This window comes from Capra hircus, chromosome 7, assembly GCF_001704415.2.
Source record: "Capra hircus breed San Clemente chromosome 7, ASM170441v1, whole genome shotgun sequence".
Lineage (NCBI taxonomy): Eukaryota > Metazoa > Chordata > Mammalia > Artiodactyla > Bovidae > Capra > Capra hircus.
This window is the reverse complement of record NC_030814.1, coordinates 75,840,266-75,860,332: the sequence shown is the minus strand read 5'-3', so window position 1 is coordinate 75,860,332 and position 20,067 is coordinate 75,840,266. Positions and strand designations below refer to the sequence as shown.

General features: G+C 35.7%; 1 protein-coding gene across 3 annotated transcripts in view; it reads right to left on the bottom strand.

The window, feature by feature from the left end:
• Positions 1–20,067, bottom strand: part of DMXL1 (Dmx like 1) — a 134,348-nt gene that overhangs the window by 98,090 nt on the left and 16,191 nt on the right. For all 3 annotated transcript variants that reach the window (XM_018050665.1, XM_018050666.1, XM_018050667.1), the window contains exons 3-7: positions 19,842–19,913; positions 16,782–16,860; positions 11,877–12,009; positions 4,716–4,782; positions 3,339–3,517 (exon numbers count right to left, since the gene is read on the bottom strand). In XM_018050665.1, coding sequence (XP_017906154.1) covers positions 3,339–3,517; positions 4,716–4,782; positions 11,877–12,009; positions 16,782–16,860; positions 19,842–19,913 — 530 coding nt within the window. The remainder of the gene's footprint in view (positions 1–3,338; positions 3,518–4,715; positions 4,783–11,876; positions 12,010–16,781; positions 16,861–19,841; positions 19,914–20,067) is intronic.

The window sequence follows — 20,067 nt, the reverse complement described above, 5'->3', positions numbered from 1 at the left end:
TGCTTCTTAGCCTCCCTTTCCACCTCTCCTACCTCTCATTGGTACCCTCCTCCTAGGGCCTCTCCTTACCTTTGCAAACCCTCTGTTTCTCCTTCCTTTTCCCATCCTTACGCCTCTCCATCCTCTTTTTCCTTCAATTTTCTTCCCCTTTTTTCTCTGTCTCCCTCTGACCTTTTCCTGCTCTCGTTTCCTGTTTCTCTCTAGTACATTTATATACACACAGGCAGTGGCAATAATATCAAATGTAACAGAAACAGAAGAAAATACAAAAAGGCAATATGGAAAGCGCAAGGTTCATAGTGCCCCATCAGTAAATGGCAGAATGGGAGGCTTACAAAGAAAGAGCAGAAGATAGGAGTCTAAAGAGTTGAACAGACAGCAATCAGGAGAGGCATAAGAACTTAGACAAGACCAACAAAGCAAGCTAGAAAGGTGCACAACTCAGAAGCATGGACACGGTTTCGACCGCAGATAATGTTCTTCAGAACACCAAACCTTTACAAATAGTGTAAACAGCTGGCTGGTAATATAAGCTCAGCACAGAAGAAATATCCTGATGTATCTGAGGCATTGCTCAGGCCATATCTCCCTTTCTCATTTCTTCATCAAGGTATCTTATTCTCTCTCCAATAAGCACATCATATTCAGGTACAGCCCTCCCCCTCCACCCAAAACTGATATATATAGATGAATGACCTTATATAGGGCAACAGTAAGGGTAAGTGTCTGCAACAGTTATCCTATCTCGAGGCAACAACAGGCTAAGATGGTTCTAAAACTAGTTATGTAAAACCAACTTCTGAAGGTTTTGTGGGGGAAATAACCAAACCTCCCAATCTGTCCTACATTCATCATTTTTAATTAACAGGGAAGTGCCTGTATACGCTCATTACAAGCACGTCCCCATTTTTCCTCTCAAGACACTTTGTGTGAAGCGTCATCATTTGGTTGAACATCTTAATTTTAAGATGCCGTATCAGGAAGGACAATGGTCTTTGATGGGATCTCTTTCACCCTCATGAGAAAGGGTCAGCCTTCCTGCTATAAATCTGCAGGCAGCTGGTGAAACAAACATGAAAACTAAAAGAACTAAAGGAGATTAGTTGGTTTTTTAATAGATCCGAAAGTGAAATTCTGGAAACCTTGCCAAGACACCACAACTAACAGAAAAGTCTCGTTCTATACCACAGTGTTTTATGCTGTAGAATTTAGTTGATAAAAGAGATAAAATAAGTAGGGGGAAAAATAATATGTTTTTTGCTCTCATCAAGTATTCTTAATGCCCCAGTTTAAGGTATCTGCCTCTGATGGTATCTTCCACCATGATCACTTTTGCCAAAAGTGAGTGAACTTTATCAGAAGCAGATGTGACTGTCCTCTCTCAAAATATACAATATTTCATAATTCTCTTTTTTAGTATTTTGGTGCTCTAATTAGCTGCATGTGAAAATACCTGGAATATCATCAGAACTCAACCTTCAGAATAATGTAAACTTCTGATAGTTCTAAAAGGTTAACAGTTTGTGAAGACAGTTATTTTTCCTTTATGTATGTCATAGCTCGGGGCTTCCCCAGTGGCTCAGCGGTAAAGAATACACTTGCAGTGCAGGAGCTGCTGCTGCTGCTAAGTCACTTCAGTCGTGTCTGACTCTGTGTGACCCCATGGATGGCAGCCCACCAGGCTCCCCCATCCTTGGGATTCTCCAGGCAAGAACACTGGAGTGGGTTGCCAGTTCCTTCTCCAATGCATGAAAGTGAGAAGTGAAAGGAGACACGGGTTCAATCCCAGGGTTGGGAAGATGTCCTGGAGAAAGAAATGGCCACTCCAGTATTCTTGCCTGGAAAATCCCATAGATAGAGGAGCCTAGTGGGCTACAGTCCATGGAGTCGCAAAGAGTCAGACACAACTGAGCACACACATGTCATGGCTCATTCTATTCTAGACACATATTTATACGTGTGGGCAATGGTCTCAGAAGTACTAAAGTAATAGTTCTCAAAGTGAAGGTGGACTAAGGGTGCTTCTGCCAACAGTACAGACTGTCCACACCACTTTCCTTTAGTTCAAAAACTGTGAAACATACTTCTAACAGAAGAACCATCCGTGTACCTAGAGGGTCCTAGTTCAATGCTTTGTTAGACTGGAGGAGAGACGTGAGAAGAACGGTAACTATCACACTACAAAATTGTTCAGAAGATCTAGGTATAACAATGATGTATGTATGCTGTTATATATACATTATATGTGGATTTGTGTCCAAATCCACAGAATGTACAACACCAAGAGTGAATCACAATGTAAATTATGGACTTTAGGTGATGATAATGTGTTGATGTAAGCATCAACTGTAACAAATGTACCACTCTGGTGGAGGATGTTGATAAAGCAGGTGGTTGTGCATATGTGGGGGAAAGGGTTGTATGAAAAATCTCTATACCTCCCCTCAACATTGCTATAAACTTTAAACTGCTCTAAAAAGAATGTTTAATATGAAATAATTTTTTTAAAAAACCTAGGCTTACTCTGCTGGCTCAGAAGAGCAAAACTAAAGTTAACAGATGATCTAAGTATGCTATAATGGATCAGCTTAAGACATTCTCAGATGACAAAAAGATAAGGGAAAAACTGTATCGATCCATAGTGTGGCCAAACTGAAGATGGCCATGTGGAACAAAAAGGGATTTCTACCTACAATTAAGTAATACAATACCTCTGTAACTTACTAAATATTACTAAATATATGCAAAAAGTCAACGGAATATCAAGTCTGACAAAGACTACAGGAAACAAATGAAGTACTAACAGGTTTATTTGTGCATGCATGTGTAGGTTAAATTAATACCTAGTTTAGGACATCATAATCTATTGGCCCATGTACTTTTCCTCAAAGATGCTACAGGCAATTAAAGAAATATTTGAAGCCTCATGGTATACACTCTCAACAAAGCTTGTTTTTTAAGTTACAAAAAAAAAAAAAAAAACCAGTGGATACACATAGAAAGGGACAGGATAAAGAGAGTGAAATGTGAAAAAGTTGATGCAAATAGAAATTTAGAGAATGACTAAAGATGAAAGAATTGAAAGAAAAAGATGCACAACTCTTGTCACTTTAAGATATCTGAACTAGAGGTAAATTATCCTTTCACATGGCTCTCCTCTTAAGTATCATATATAGTTTACTCATAGCCAGAGGCTTGCAGTCCAGGAGCTATCTAGCACTACTTGAATCTTCATGGGCAAAAACCCTATAGCAGTGGATTCTCAAAATGAGAAAAGCGGTCAAAGTCACAAAGATGACGTTCTCTTAATACATGGGAAAAATGACTAATCCACTGACCTAGGCATATATTTGCTTGTTTTACGCCAGGAAAATCCATTTACAGCTCGAGGATGGGCCAGATATACAAAAGAAAAGTCAGTTTCTCCTTCAGATTGTTTTTCTGAATTTTTATCTGGAGAGGTAACAGATGTCCGCCAGTTTTCTACATTATACCATACCTTTAAAAGACAGTCATCCTAAGAGGGTGGAAAAACACAAACAGAAAAACATCCAGATCAGAATTAAAGGTTAAATCAAATACCAAAGGTAAGATTTTTCTTCGCAATTAAAGGAACATAGGGATGTGAGGAGGGGTTGGGCATGGAAAAATTAAGAAAATCTCTGATTCTGATACTTTTCTAACCAGCATTCCTTAACTGTTCTTTGAGAATTAAGGTACGTGAACGTGTGTATTTTGCCAAGGTTGGTTCAAGGAAAATGGTAGCTACTATTTGATATGGAAAATAAAGTCATCCAGGAAAGACCTAAAGATGAAGGGTTCATTTTCTCACTTAGCCAAATATTAAATAAGAAAGCATTACCATTAGTAGACTTCAAAATACTGCTAATTTTATTAAACAATATTTTTTATAGATTGTCATATGAATGTTCAAAGAAAATGATAATAACTAGTTAGCAACTACCACTATATAAAATATTAAGCTACTAATTACATTCCTGATGCTGACTAAAGTTAATCAGATTAAACAGCCCTAGTTTTCTCCTAAAAAAATTTTAGGAGAAAATACATCACCAAGAATTTAAGACATCTCATATTCTTAGTCTGCAGATTTGAGTCATGGGAACAATAACTTCAGACTATTAGTTTTATGTAAAGTGCTCTGTAAACCAATGATTTAAAATAATTAAAATTTAAGGGAATTCACTATTCTGAAATCAATAGGTAATAACAAAGAAAAGTTACAAATGTCCTTCTAGAAAGTTGTAAATTCTTTTACTATAAATACAGTCTAATATAGCTGTCAGCTAGAAGATAACATAAATAACAGTTATAGTTTATTACTGACAGTATACTATATCCAAGACACTGTGCCACTTTACATACGCTGTCTAAACTAACCCAATGATCCAAGACCTATGAGGTAGGTATTATCATCCTTAGTTTATACATGAGAAAACCAAGACTCAAAGTGATTAACTACTTGCTCAAGATCAAAAAGTTGGTAAATGGCATATTTATACCCAGATCTACCTTTGATTTAAGCTGTTTCAATTATATCATATTGCCCCTTAACATAATAATATTTAGCCAATTTTTGCTATTTAACATATTTAACAGAAAATGTTTGCAACTTAAATAATGAAGCAAGTTAAATTTTTTTGTTCTTTCAAAATACACCATAAACACAACTTAATAGTATTTTCACAAATTACCTTCCCAGCAGTGGCAAAAAATTCTCCATCTGGTGAAAATTTCATTAAATGAACTTGGGAAGCAGTTCTGTAAATTAAATAGACAAGGCATAATTTTCAAGGAAAATTAAATGAGAATGCAACATTACTTCTCTAAACTATATTCAGTAACCTGCTTCAAATACAAAATATGATAACATAAGTTTGACACTCACTCTTAAGTATATCTCCTATTATAAATTAGAAATAGAAAAGAATATTAAATATAAAAATTTTCAATGTAAAAATATCTATGAATAAGAATCATATAAGGAAAGACTTGTCATTCTTTAAAGCTTAAGACAGAAGAGTCACAGGTCTCATTCCTTCAGAATATGAGAAAGCAAGGTTTCAATTTTTAACATGGAAATCTAATTTTTGGAGCTATGGATACTTACATTCCAACATACATTTACAAGAACAATAAATCAGTATTTTATAATGAATTCTGCCTTAAGGCAGCATTTGCACAGTTGAAGATTATGTATGTGTGTGTTAATGAGAGACTTCCAACCATTATGGATTCGGCCTTCCAATTTTACCAACATACTTGGTGCATACTTGTCTTTCCTTCTTCAAGGAGTTTCAGCTCAGTTCCCTCATCACCTTCCCTTTTGCCTTTCAGGAAATACTGATCTCAAGACATTTCTCACTATCATTGCTTTCCTTTTCTTTACCCAAGTTCATGCTTAGATAGTCACACCAAACTTATTTGTAAAGCAAGCCAAAGAGGAATTCCGTCACAGTTCAATTTCAAATAAAAACTTTTTTACCCTGATTTTAATTATTATAAATACATAACAGAAAATAATGATATAAATGGGTGAAAAGAAGAAAAGAAAATCATCTACAGCTTCACCAAAACCACAACACCCATTTTCACGCAAAATCACTAGTAACATGTTGATACACTGACTTCCGGATCTCTTTCCACTCTGCCTCTCCATCTGCTTTCTGTGGGAGATTGTGGGGAAGAAGATGGAAACTGCGTATTTACAATTTGCTCTGTAATATTTATTGTAAAATACATCATGAACATTAAGTTCCGATACTTTGAAACTCCAATAGTTTGGCCACCTGATGCGAAGAGCTGACTTATTTGAAAAGACCCTGAGGCTGGGAAAAATTGAAGGCAGGAGGAGAAGGGGATGACAGAGGATAAGATGGCTGGATGGCATCATCGATTCAGTGGGCATCGGTTTTGGTGAACTCCGGGAGTTGGTGATGGACAGGGAGGCCTGGCGTTCTGCAATTCATGGGGTCACAAAGAGTTGGACACGACTGAGTGACTGAACTGAACTGAACATTAAGTGGTACAGTGAACATTTTTGAACACACATTTTTATGTATCTAGTTAAAGATATCTTTAAGACAAATAATTAAAAGTGCTTGCTCTTACACTGCTATATTTAAAATGGATAACCAACAAGAACCTACTATATGGCACATGGAACTTCGCTCAATGTTGTATGGCACCCTGGATGGGAGCGGGGAGAATGGATACATGTATTTGTATGGCTGAGTCCCTTCACTGTTCACCTGAAACTATCATAACATTGTTTGTTAGTCAGCTATACCCCAATACAAAATAAAAAGTTAAAAAACAATGCCTGGTCTTCATGATTATGACCGTGTTGCCCCTACAGTCTTTTCTTAAAGCAGTATCTAAAGGAATTCTTTTAAAAGGGAATCAGATTTCACACTCTGCTCAAAACCCTCAACAGCTTCCCAACTCACTCAAAATTAAAATGCAAGAGCCTCACAATAACCTATAAGCTGCCTCCTGACTCTAATCATTTCCCCATCACTCCTCACTATATTACTTTCCTCCAGCCACAAGGTGACACACAGTTTTACCTAAGGGTCTTGCACTAGTTCCCTCCTCCAAAAGATATGCACACATAACTTAATTCCTTCATATCTATACTCAACGTCACCTCTACTCCTCTTCTCCTATCCTACTTATTCTCTATCGTACCTATTAGTCTCCATCTAACAGATATAAGCAGATTTTTAAAATGCACCACAAATGAACTATAATCAAGCTCAACTTTTAAATGTATTCCAGTTACTGTAATCTTCAGTTGTTCAGTTCAGTCGCTCAGTCATGTCTGACTCTTTGCAACCCTATGAACTGCAGCACACCAGGCCTCCCTGTCCATCACCAACTCCCAGAGTTCACCCAAACTCATGTCTATTGAGTCGGTGATGCCATCCAACAATCTCATCCTCTGTTGTCCCCTTCTCCTCCTGCCCTCAATCTTTCCCAGCATCAGGGTCTTTTCAAATAAGTCAGCTCTTCCCATCAGGTGGCCAAACTATTGGAGTTTCACCTTCAACATCAGTCCTTCCAATGAACACCCAGGACTGATCTCATTTAGGATGGACTGGTTGGATCTCCTTACAGTCCAAGGGACTCTCAAGAGTCTTCTCCAACACCTCAGTTCAAAAGCATCAATTCTTCTGCACTCAGCTTTCTTTATAGTCCAACTCTCACATCCATACATGACTACTGGAAAAACCATAGCCTTGACTAGACAGACCTCTGTTGACAAAGTAATGTCTCTGCATTTTAATATGCTGTCTAGGTTGGTCATAACTTTCTTTCCAAGGAGAAAGCATCTTTTAATTTCATGGCTGCAATCACCATCTGCAGTGATTTTGGAGTCCAGAAAAATAAAGTCTGACATTGTTTCCCCATGTATTTGCCATGAAGTGATGGGACCGGATGCCATGGTCTTCGTTTTCTGAATGTTGAGCTTTAAGCCAATTTTTTCACTCTCCTCTTTCACATTCATCAAAAGGCTCTTTAGTTCCTCTTCACCTTCTTCCATAAGGGTGGTGTCATCTGAGTATCTGAGGTTATTGATATTTCTCCCAGCAATCTTGATTCCAGCTTGTACTTCTTCCAGCCCAGCGTTTCTCATGATGTACTCTGCATAGAAGTTAAATAAGCAGGGTGACAATATACAGCCTTGACGTACTCCTTTTCCTATTTGGAACCAGTCTGTTGTTCCATGTCCAGTTCTAACTGTTGCTTCCTGACCTGCATATAGGTTTCTCAAGAGGCAGGTAGGTGGTCTGGTATTCCCATCTGTCTCAGAATTTTCCACAGTTTATTGTGATCCACACAGTCAAAGGTGTTGGCATAGTCAATAAAGCAGAAATAGATGTTTTTCTGGAACTCTCTTCCTTTTTCCATGATCCAGTGGATGTTGGCAATTTGATCTCTGGTTCCTCTGCCTTTTCTAAAACCAGCTTGAACATCTGGAAGTTCATGGTTCACATATTGCTGAAGCCTGGCTTGGAGAATTTTGAGCATTACTTCACTAACATGTGAGATGAGTGCAATTGTGCGGTAGTTTGAGCATTCTTTGGCATTGCTTTTCTTTGGGATTGGAATGAAAACTGACCTTTTTCAGTCCTGTGGCCACTGCTGAGTTTTCCAAATTTGCTGGCTTATTGAGTGCAGCACTTTCACAGCCTCATCTTTCAAGATTTGAAATAACTCAACTGGAATTCCATCACCTCCACTAGCTTTGTTCCTAGTGATGCTTTCTAAGGCCCACTTGACTTCACATTCCAGGATGTCTGGCTCTAGGTGAGTGATCACACCATCGTGATTATTTGGGTCATGAAGATCTTTTTTGTATAGTTCTTCTGTGTATTCTTGCCACCTCTTCTTAATATCTTCTGCTTCTGTTAGGCCATACCATTTCTATCCTTTATTGAGCCCATCTTTGCATGAAATGTTCCCTTGGTATCTCTCATTTTCTTGAAGAGATCTCTAGTCTTTCCCATTCTGTTGTTTTCCTCTATTTCTTTGCATTGATCACTGAGGAAGGCTTTCTTATCTCTCCTTGCTGTTCTTTGGAACTCTGCATTCAAATGGTTGTATCTTTCCTTTTCTCCTTTGCCTTTTGCTTTTCTATCTTTCACAGCTATTTGTAAGGCCTCCTCAGACAGCCATTTTGCTTTTTTGCATTTCTTTTTCTTGGGGATGGTCTTGATCCCTGTCTCCTGTACAATGTCATGAACCTCATTCCATAGTTCATCAGACACTGTCTATCAGCTCTAGTCCCTTAAATCTATTTCTCACTTCCACTGTATAATCATAATGGATTTGATTTAGGTCATACTTGAATGGTTTAGTGGTTTTCCCTACTTTCTTCAATTTAAGTCTAAATTTGGCAATAAGGAGTTCATGATCTGAGCCACAGTGAGCTCCCAGTCTTGTTTTTACTGACTGTATAAAGCTTCTCCATCTTTGGCTGCAAAGAATATAATCAATCTGATTTCAGTGTTAGCCATCTGGAACTGTCCATGTGTAGAGTCTTCTCTGGTGTTGTTGGAAGAGGGTGTTTGCTATGACCAGTGCGTTCTCTTGGCAAAACTGTATCAGACTTTGCCTTGCTTCATTCTGTACTCCAAGGCCAAATTTTCCCGGTACTCCAGGTGTTTCTTTACTTCCTGCTTTTGCATTCCTATCCCCTATAATGAAAAGGACATCTTTTTTGGGTGTTAGTTCTAAAAGGTCTTGTAGGTCTTCATAGAACTATTCAACTTCAGCTTCTTCAACGTTACTGCTTGGGGCATATACTTGGATTACCGTGATATTGAATGGTTTGCCTTGTAAATGAACAGAGATCATTCTGTTGTTTTTGAGACTGCATCCAAGTACTGCATTTCAGATTCTTCTGTTCACTATGATGGCTACTCCATTTCTTCTAAGGATCAATCTTTAGCTGATCCTATAATAAAACTTGCATAGTTTCCAGTCCAAGGCTTAATTGTTTACTTAAATAATAAACCACTTCAAATAAATGAGTATGTCTAGTCCGAGTTACCAGGACTCTGTATAACTGTTTTTTTAACTTAAGATTTTTCTCCCTCTTCCAAATGTATGAAATACATTTTAAATTCTCAGTTCAATCCAAGAAGCCCCTTACCAGATTTGCAGTGACTACAGTACAGCACTTCTTTGCTCTTCTCTCTCTGCAATCTTGTACGAAAGACTCAAAAACAAAGCCATAGCTCTTTCTAAGGAATTATCTTTTTTGCAAAATCCTATTTCCTCTCTATATTTAAACCCTTTTTAACACCCATGATCTGACTATGGGGTGCAAAAGAACACAGAACTAGCTCCTTTGAAATCTCCTTTGTAAATTCTATATATAGGAAATCTGCCTTACTCTGACTCTGGTATCTGATAGGTGGCTCAGTGGTCATAATCCCCCTGACAATTCAGGAGAAGATACTGGGTTGGGAAAATCCCCTGCAGAAGGAAATAACAACCCATTCCAGTATTCTTGGCTTGGAAATACCATAGACAGAGGAGCCTAGTGGGCTACAGTTCATGGGTCTCAAGAAGAGATGGACACAACTTAGCAACTAAACAACTGCTTCACATAAAACTGACTCAGGAAGAATGGCCTACCTTACATCCTGTCATACTGATTTACTGGTATATTGTTTATCTCCACCCATCCTATATTCTAAGCACTTTTACCACTGCCTGGAATATGATAAGCACTCAATATTTGTTGGAATGAATGAAAGAAATTTGGACTTGCTATCTAAAGAACATAAGAAAAATTAAGCCTACTGATTCATACTTCCATAAAGTATGATACTAATTTTATGCTCTTATTAACAGTATATATTAGTTAGAATATCTTTTCTCTACTCACTCACTAGTAATAGATATTATTCATTCTTTTCTTTATGGATATTTTGCATTTCATGATTTTTGTGTGAGGTCAGTCAACTCAATATGCTGCTCATTATTCAAATATAATACTTCAAAAAAATTTTTCTTGAAACATTTTTCTCATTGTCTGTTTTTATTTACTTCTGAAATATCTACCTTCAAATTAATTTTTAAAATCTCCTTTTAAAAATGGCATTAACCCCAAATTGCATATATTTCCCATCGAGTTTTCGGTTTTTTTTCCTTACAATCTTTTTGTTTCACAGAAGATTTTTATTGATACCCAAAACTATTAATTTTTTTCCTTTTCTTTTCAGTTTTTAGCTGTGGTGCCATACTTAGAAAAATTTCCACAACTCTAAATTAGCACTTCTCATCTAATAGTGATAGCACACAAATGATAACTAATAGCCCAATATGCAATTTTTAATTTCCTAATAGTGACATTTTAAAAAGGTAAAAAGAAACAGGTGAAATTAATTATATATTTTACTTAATCCAATATATCAAAAACATTATCATTTCAGTATAATCAACTAAAACTCAGTAAGACTTTCACACTCTTTTGCTTAAAACTTTTGAAATCCAGTGTGTATATTATACTTTTAGGACATCTCAATTCAGTCTAGCCATATTTCAAGTGCTCAAGTGAGATGTGGCTAGTTGCTATCATACCAGATATGGCAGTATTAAAATATGAGAATTTACTGGTATTTTCATCTAAATTTTTGTTGTTGTATACATAGTTTTTTCTTCCTTTTAAATTTGTTTTGGTGCCAAGTATGAAGGGGATTCTAACTTTGCTTTCTCCTCCACAGAGCTAGCAAGTTGCCTTAATGATGTAAAATGCCACCTTACATACTGAAACTCTGTGTACTTGGGTTTAACCCTGGACCCTAATCTATCCACTCTTGTATCAACAACAAACGGCTTGATCTGTTGTAGCTTTAGAATTAGTTTTACTATACTGTATGTCTTCATTCTTTTCTTCTTTTAGAATTTTCCTTTTCTTGCCATATGTGTCCTTTTAATATTTTGAACTCCACTCACAAGTAGAAATTCTAATGAGATTGTGGTAAGAGTGATATTCAACATATAGATTAATTTGGGAAAAATATCTTCTTCACAATGGGAAAATTCAGCCAAACGTATAAAAGGTATCTTTGTCTTCCTTTTGTATAATTTAGAATGCTCTTATGGGCCTTACACATTTCTGCTTCTTCCTAGGCGTTTCATTCAACAACTTAAAAAAAAAAGGATCTGCAGAGCATGGGAAATGGGGACTGTTCTATATATAAGAAAAGGTATGTCACAATTATTAAAAAAAAGACTTTTTATGTTAGTATGCTTTTATACAAATGAAAATGCATTTATAATATCATAAGACCATCCAAAATAGATTTATTCATTTAACCCCCTAACTAATTGCTTACTTGCACTGCCAAATGCATCTCCAATCCCCAAAGTTAAGATCTGTTTTATCTGGATTTTCATCTTCAGCTGGCTTCTCCAAGTTAGCACTGGACCAGAGTTGCAAACAGCTGGAACCAGTTAAAAGACGATTACCTGAAAAAATATGTATTATCCACCATAATTATTTAGGCATTTAATTAGTGACTTAAGTTACATGCTCAAGAGTTTCATATAATACTGTAAAGAACACAACTTTTTTAAAAAGTGAAATAAAAAGAGATTTGGGTTATGAGGGAGTAAAGCCATATTTTAACTTTGTTGAAGAAGCCTAGACAGAAAGGGGAACAGATCTTGTAATCTCTCCTTCAACAAACATTTAATGAGCACCATCTTTGTAAAAGGCACTGTGCTAGGCACCAGTAATACAATGACAAATGAGACACTGTCCTTTTTCATGCTGGGTTCACATTCCAGTAGGGAAATATTATGAACAGAAGCATGGAAACACATGAGTTCAATATATTCCAGAGAATGCTTCATAATCTCCTTATGGTTAAGGGATAAAGCACATAGTATATCTAAGAAAAGAAGTAAGGTTGGGCGGGGGCGGGGGGAAGCCATCATATTGTGAAGCATTTTTGAGGTCTGTAAGGAGTTTAGTTTGTTACAAGCAGCTGGAAGTTAGAAGATTTTATATGGAGGGAGAGTCTGCAGAGTGGATCTGCATTCTACAACACGGGGTCTCAGCCGGGAGGGGGTGTCAATAGATAGATGTGAAGAGGCATATAAACCTCCTCCAATAACATACATGCAAAAGTTATAGGTATACTATGCGCATTTTTCTAGAGATAACTCAGAATTTTCACCATACTTTCAAAAACCTCAGTACACAAAGAAGGGTAAATATTCTCTATAATTCTAGAGAGAGACAAGATTAGGAAAAACATAAGATTCTAGGAAACCTGGTTAAATGACTATAATACACATAGATGGGAAATCATGAGGATCTGAATCAAATATTAAAGTCATAAGCATGGATTTGAAAGCCATTTCAAAAAAACAGAATTTTCAAGGCTTGACACCACATAAAAAATAGAAAGGTACAAGAGGTTTCAAGGATAGATCCCAACTATATGACTTGGATAACTGGTAAATTTTGTCAAACAAAGAAAATTAAAAAGTACAAACTTTGGCCAAAAAGCTGACAATAAATAAGGCATTCATCTTGGCAATTGAAGACTATGGATTTGTATCTCTCTGGAAAGATCACTTTATTTAAAAAGTGAGTCTGTGGCAAAACACTGACTTTAGATAGGAAATCCCTATTTCTAAATGCCAAGTAAGTTACTTAATTAGCTATGTGAATTTGGTCAAGTTGGGCAACCTCTGAGACTCAGTTTTCTCACCTATAAAATTAGAAATTTGTGTAGAGTTGTTTAAGAATTAGCTATTATATATATAATGTATCTGGCACAGGCTAGGCACTTAGCAGAAGCTCAATAAGTAGTAGCAGTTAGGTGGAAAGTCTCATCAGCAGTTCAGTCGCTCAGTCGTGTCCAACTCTTTGTGACCCCATGAATCGCCAGGCCTCCCTGTCCATCACCAACTCCCAGAGTTCACTCAGACTCACGTCCATGGAGTCAGTGATGCCATCCAGCCATCTCATCCTCTGTCGTCCCCTTCTCCTCCTGCCCCCAATTTCTCCCAGCATCAGAGTCTTTTCCAATGAGAAAGTCTCATAGACGGATAAAAACAGCCCAGAGAGTACAAACAAGACATTCCATTTAAACACGGTTATTATCCCACTGTTGAGCTTACCAACAAACACACCTGTTCTTTTTTGGCTGAGATATAACTGACATGTACCATTATATTACTTTCAGTTTATAACACAATGATTCAATATTTGCATATAGTGTGAAATGACTACCACAGTAAGTCTAGTTGACATTCTTCAACACATATGGTTACAATATTTTTTTCTTGTGATGAGAACTTTAAAGATTTACTCTTTCTCTGCAACGGTTCAAATACACAGTACAGAATTAAGCATAGTTGCCATGTCATGCATTACATACCAGGACTTATTTCATAACTCATAACCTTCACCTATTTCATCTATTCTCCCCAACCCCACCCTTCTCCACCCACTACCTCTGACTTCTCAGTATCTGTGAATTCAATTTTGATAAGTTTTATTTAACATAAACTAAGGGTGAAATTAAGGTATGCCCCCAAATTAAGAAATTAATATAGAATACAAAATAATTCACCTTAGTTACAGAATGAAACAAAAGTAGGTAGGGTATAGTATAATACATTGATTTGAACAGAAAGGGCAGAGGTATGGCTATCACAGGAGAGGGAAAAAAAGCATTAAGCCTAAAATAGTAAATCTTAGGATTTAAGCAAGATGCAATGGTGGGTCTGGTGGCAATACAAAGGTAATACAGTTAGTTTACTAACATCACTTGAAAAATATTCTTTATATCCAATGCCTGGCATATACTAATAAGGTATATTCATCAAAACTGAAATACTAATATTTCACTTAATATATTCTAAATCTGTTTATAAATAGTTACAAAGTTCATTTGAAAAAACAAGAGTTCCCAAATATATATAATAATAATAACCCATTTCTGAACCAAACCTCTAAATTTTAAACTTTTGATTATAAAAAGAAAAATAATAAAATTTGCTGTGAATTTTAACTAAATCATGATTTAAAAGATAACCATCATGAACTATTGGCAAGTCACTAGCAGATATGTTAAAAATAAGTAGTTATCTTCTAATAGAACACTGTAATGATGATTTCAAAGGAACTAAAATACTATCAATATCCATAATAATATCAATGCTACCTTCTGAAGCATTAGTACTTACAGACCACAGGTACAGACATTCCAAGCAACTACTAAGTGATTACTAAAGAACACTCACTTCAAATAAAAAATGTTTTTATTATAGTTATTCATAAGAGATTTCAAGTATCTAGTTCACTTGCTAACAATATTTTTTATAGTAAGTACTAAAAAACCTTTTTACAGAAAGCAGCAAGTACATTCATAATTAACCATTCTTGATATGTTAAGTAATCTGCTCATGATCACAAAACTTCTAGTCATATATATAAACATTTATTGACAGTTTAATATATGATGGGCCCCAGATAAATTACAGAATAAAATAGAATCTAAGACCTTGTCTAACAAAATAAATAAATAATTACAATAAATTGTAGTGCTATCATAGAATAACCATATAATTTATCATCCAAATAGGAACATGTGTGAAAATAAAAGATAACACTATTAATAATTATATGAGAACAATAGGCATAAACTGGACATGAGTAACCTTATACATAGTAGAGTTAAATACAAAGTGCCTTACTAAATGCCAAATTTGAATCCAGGTTAAATTTTTACTCTTCTCACTGTATGCATAAAATACACATGCAAGATGCCAGCTAGCGACAAGCATCAAGCTCATGAGAGAAAATATTTTAAAACATTGTGAATTTTTAAAATCTGAAGTAATCTCTTTATCTTCTAAAACAATTTCACAAGGTTCTGAACTTTGTATTCTAAATTAACATTTTTTTCTCAGCCATTTTATCTACTATATGTAACTACATCTCATATGTGTATTCCTTTCATCAGTCACTCGATATGAACTGAGCACCTACAATGATAAGGGCACTGAAACAAGTTATTTCTCATTGAGACTACTGTGAATGCACTTTTCAAAGGTAATTAAAATACAATATTTACCTTCCTGTTCCTCTTGTCTCTGATCATTCTAAGACACTGCTACCAGAGAAATCTGGCAAAATCATAAATCTTAGTTTGCCACTAGCCACATTCAAAAACCTATACATTTTATACAATTTAAAAGAATTAAGTTATTTAATTATTTACATGACTGTAAAGGCTTTCCATCTGCTGTATTCTTATCTCTTCACCAAACTCACTCCAGTCTCAATGAAGTACTAACCAGTAGCAGAACATATCCTATGCTTTCTTTCTCTGTTCCTTTGTTCACTCTGATAAACTGGTAAAAATTGCTTTAAGACTGTTTTTTAATGCAGAAATAGATAAGTGATACATATACACATTATTTCTTCTTAGAATTCACTTGTTTTTTTCCATCCTCAACCTATCCCTGCTCCCTGGTGGCTCAGATGGTAAACAGTCTGTCTGCAATATAAGAGACCAGGGTTTTGACTGGGTTGGAAAGATTCCCTGAAGAAGGGAATGGCTACCCACTTTGTTACTCTTGCCTGGGGAATTCCATGGACAGAGGAGCTTGGCAGGCTACAGACCATGGGGTCACAAAAAAGTGATATATATACACATTATCTCTTCTTAGAATTCACTTATTTTTTCCATCCTCAACCCATCCCCACTCCCTGGTGGCTCAGATGGTAATGAATCTGCCTGCAATGCAGGAGACCAGGATTTTGACTGGATAGGAAAGACCCCTGAAGAAGGGAATGGCTACCCACTTTGGTATTCTTGCCTGGGGAATTCCATGGACAGAGGACCTTGGCGGGCTACAGACCATGGGGTCACAAAGAATCTGGACACAAAAGTGACTAACACTTTCCCTTTCAACCTATCCCCACCCTCACTATCAAAGTCCATCTACTCTCACGTTAAAAGGCTCCCCTTCAATGAAACTTTGATTCTCCAGAGACAATTAGTGTCTGCTTCCCAAAACAACACATTCCTACAATAGCTGGACACTATTATGGTGCATATTTTCCTCATTTCAGTATAAGCTCTAAAATTACACAACTTGTTTTACTTACTTTTTTGTTCTCTATCATTTCACACAATGCAGAACCGAAATACATGAAAGTAAAAACAAGCAACAGTCTAGACAAGTATTATTTCAGTTAATCCTTCTTTTCTTACCTGCAGGATCCCAAGTTATATTGTGTGCTATGGAGTCCAGAAAAAATTGGCCACTTTTCTGCCACTGACTATATAATTCCTAAAATTTGAAAAAAAGGTCATTTAGTCTATTATTGGCATCTTCTCTGTCAAATGTATACACTGACACTAATTATTTTTAATAATACATGCACTCGTTTTTTTTGAGCTATAATTGAGCACTGAGTCATATTTGAAGAGAATAAAATGTTCAGGCTAGTCAAGAAAAATAAAGAGTATGTGATGGAGATCAATGAGAGCATATCCATTCCTGGAAGGTCCAAAAGTCTGTCTTTACTATATTTAGACAATCAATAAGTACCTGCCAACTAGGACAATATACGTATTAACCTCAAACTTTTAAAGTTACTATTATTACTTTATTATTATTATTATTATAGCAACAAAGGTTTAATTTTAAATATGTCTGTGTCTCTGCTACTTGAAGATCCCTCCTCTTTTAGTGTTTCACCTTCACCTGAGGGCATATGGTAAGTGTGAAGATTCAGAATAAGAGATGTTAACACTGCTCTTATATAAATATAAAGGCTTTTCATCCCTTAAAGCAGTATTTTTCAAACTTTTTTAACATGCAAATCAGTAAGAAATACACATGGCACTGTAACCCAGAACACATATATGCATACACATAAATGCAATCTAAGTTTACTCTTAATACATGTGATGAACTCTAACATTTCTATTCTTTTTCATTTTCTTTTAAAGTCAGCTTGTGGCCTACTAAGTTGACTTCTCTAACCTCTAATAGATTGAGACCCATAAACACTCTGAGTGTAGTGGTTCCCATACTTTGGAATGAAAATAATGTGAAATGTTTACTAAAAACTCAGACTCAAGACCCATGCCCAAATGTTCAGATTCAAAAGGTCCAAGACTGGGCACAGGAATCTGTACTTTAAAACAACATCTCCAAGTGATTTTGATACAGGTGACCTGCTGAATATGCTTTCATGAAACACTATGTGGGCTTCCCTGGTGGTTCAGACAGTAAAGAATTCACCTGTGAAGCAGGAGGCCTGGATTCAATCCCTGGGTTGGGAAGATTTCCTGGAGGAGCGCATGGCAACCCACTCCAGTATTCTTGCCTGGAGAATCGCCATGGATAGAGAAGCCTGGCAGGCTATAGTCCATGGGGTCGCAAAGAGTCAGACACAACTGAGCAACTAAGCACATTTTGCAGAAATGGCTCTCAATCAACAGAAGACTTCCTCTACAACTAGATGAATGAGTACGTAGGCACTATCCCACAGGTACAGATTTACAATTCCCCAGAGCAGGACCTGGACACACTATCAACTAGTGATTCTGATGTGCACCTCTTGTGAAGAACTACCATCTTAACAGAATATTCCAGAATGTACAAATAAAACAATACTTTTATGAGGCTCTAAAGATTCTCTGATACTATATCTTGGAATTAAAGATTCTGAGCATCTTCCAAGTTAATAATTTTTCCATTTGATCCAGTTTTCCCTTTATTCATCAGGCTTTTTTTCCCTGCCCTCTCTGCAAACTCAGTGCTGCTACCAGTAAACCAGCCTCTTCTTATTGAATTTTTCAGACTATTATATTAAACAATTATAACTAGTACAAGAGTTATAACTGAAATTCTACTTTTATTAATAAAGGCATTTTAACATAACAAACTGATTTTTTAAAGTCAGTTATTTCATTCAACAAATATTTATTGACTAGTATTTGAAATACAGTGTTTTAGAAGGAACAGCCACCTATAAAATATGTTTTTAGTACTATCAACTACTAATTCCTAAGGGTATGAGAGCCTCTAACACTGGATTCATAGATAATAATATAAACACAAACAGAAATGAGAGAAGTGTGGACTCTCCTTCCATGAAAGTTTTAAATGGACATCAATTAACCTAGAGAAAATATTTTTCATTAACACAAGGTAAGGAAAAAGAATGCTCACACCTAGGGATCAAGACAACTAGTTTCACTCTTAGAGCTATGGCTCAACTGCTGTTTCACTGCTCAAGTTACATATTTTTGAACCTCTGCTGCCTTATTTAAAAAAAAAAATAACATCCGCCCAACTAAGAGGGAATTTGTAAGATATTAATAAGCTAAGTGAAAATGAAATGAAAACTGTTAAAAGATATATAAGATAAATCTATTATTAACACACTGTTTAATTTTTCACATTTAACACATTTCCAGTCTTTGAAATCAAGAATAAATAGATGTTAAACAATTTTGGTATTGAGCAAAGAACCTCTTAAGGCCGACTTGCTTAATATCAAACAGCTACAGAGCAGCAGATAAGTAAACCATTTCTATGACTCCTACGACAATGGTCTTTAGACCACACTATACTGATCCTCTTTCACTTAAAATCAGTAGTTTAACCTTCAGTAGAGATGAGTAAAATACCCTGGTCTGCTATATTTAAGGGTATCAAAACACACAAAAAATTTACTATATAACCTCAATATTTATAAACTATTGTTTTAAGAAACTTTCAGAACTATTCCTGAATATAGATTCCTTAGAAAGAAAAAACATTCACTGACCCACTAACAATTATTCCATGATTTAATAAGGGCAAGAAATTAAGTCCAAGGGGTATGTTAAGATTTTGAATAGAAATATGTCACTTTAAGAACAAAATATACAAAGAAAAAAGCTATACGAAAAAAGATCACAGAAACAAAAAACCAGTGCCACATATGACTGGACAATGAAGTCTGCCACTATTAATAGAGTAACTGACAAATTTCAAGTTGTTGACTCTTCAAATACTTAATAAAAGAAAAAAAAGTGACAGACGGGGAAAAAAAAGCATTTCAAGATAATTCAGTAAGCACAATTTAGTTCAATTCTACTTCAATGAAACATTTACACATTTTTAAAGAAGGAAGTGGCATTCAGCATGTTGTCTGTATTTACAGTGTACAATTCATACTGATTTATGTGACAATCACTCTAATTTTGTACTCTTAAAAATGTTATCTTTTAATACATATTTCCATTTCTAATAGAAAAAGATAAATTACTGACCAGATTTTTCTTTTGCTTCGGTAGGTTAACTGGTTCAAAAACAGAAATAACATTTCCATAGGATGCTGCAATCTTTTAAAAAGAAAAAACAAAGAAAACTTATAAATATGTTGTTACTTATGAATCAAAAGAGCAAAGGAAATGAATAGTATAACTTACAAAATACTCAACACAAAATTTCTTTCACCAATACTTGAGAATGTCAGTTTTGGGGGTTACCATATCT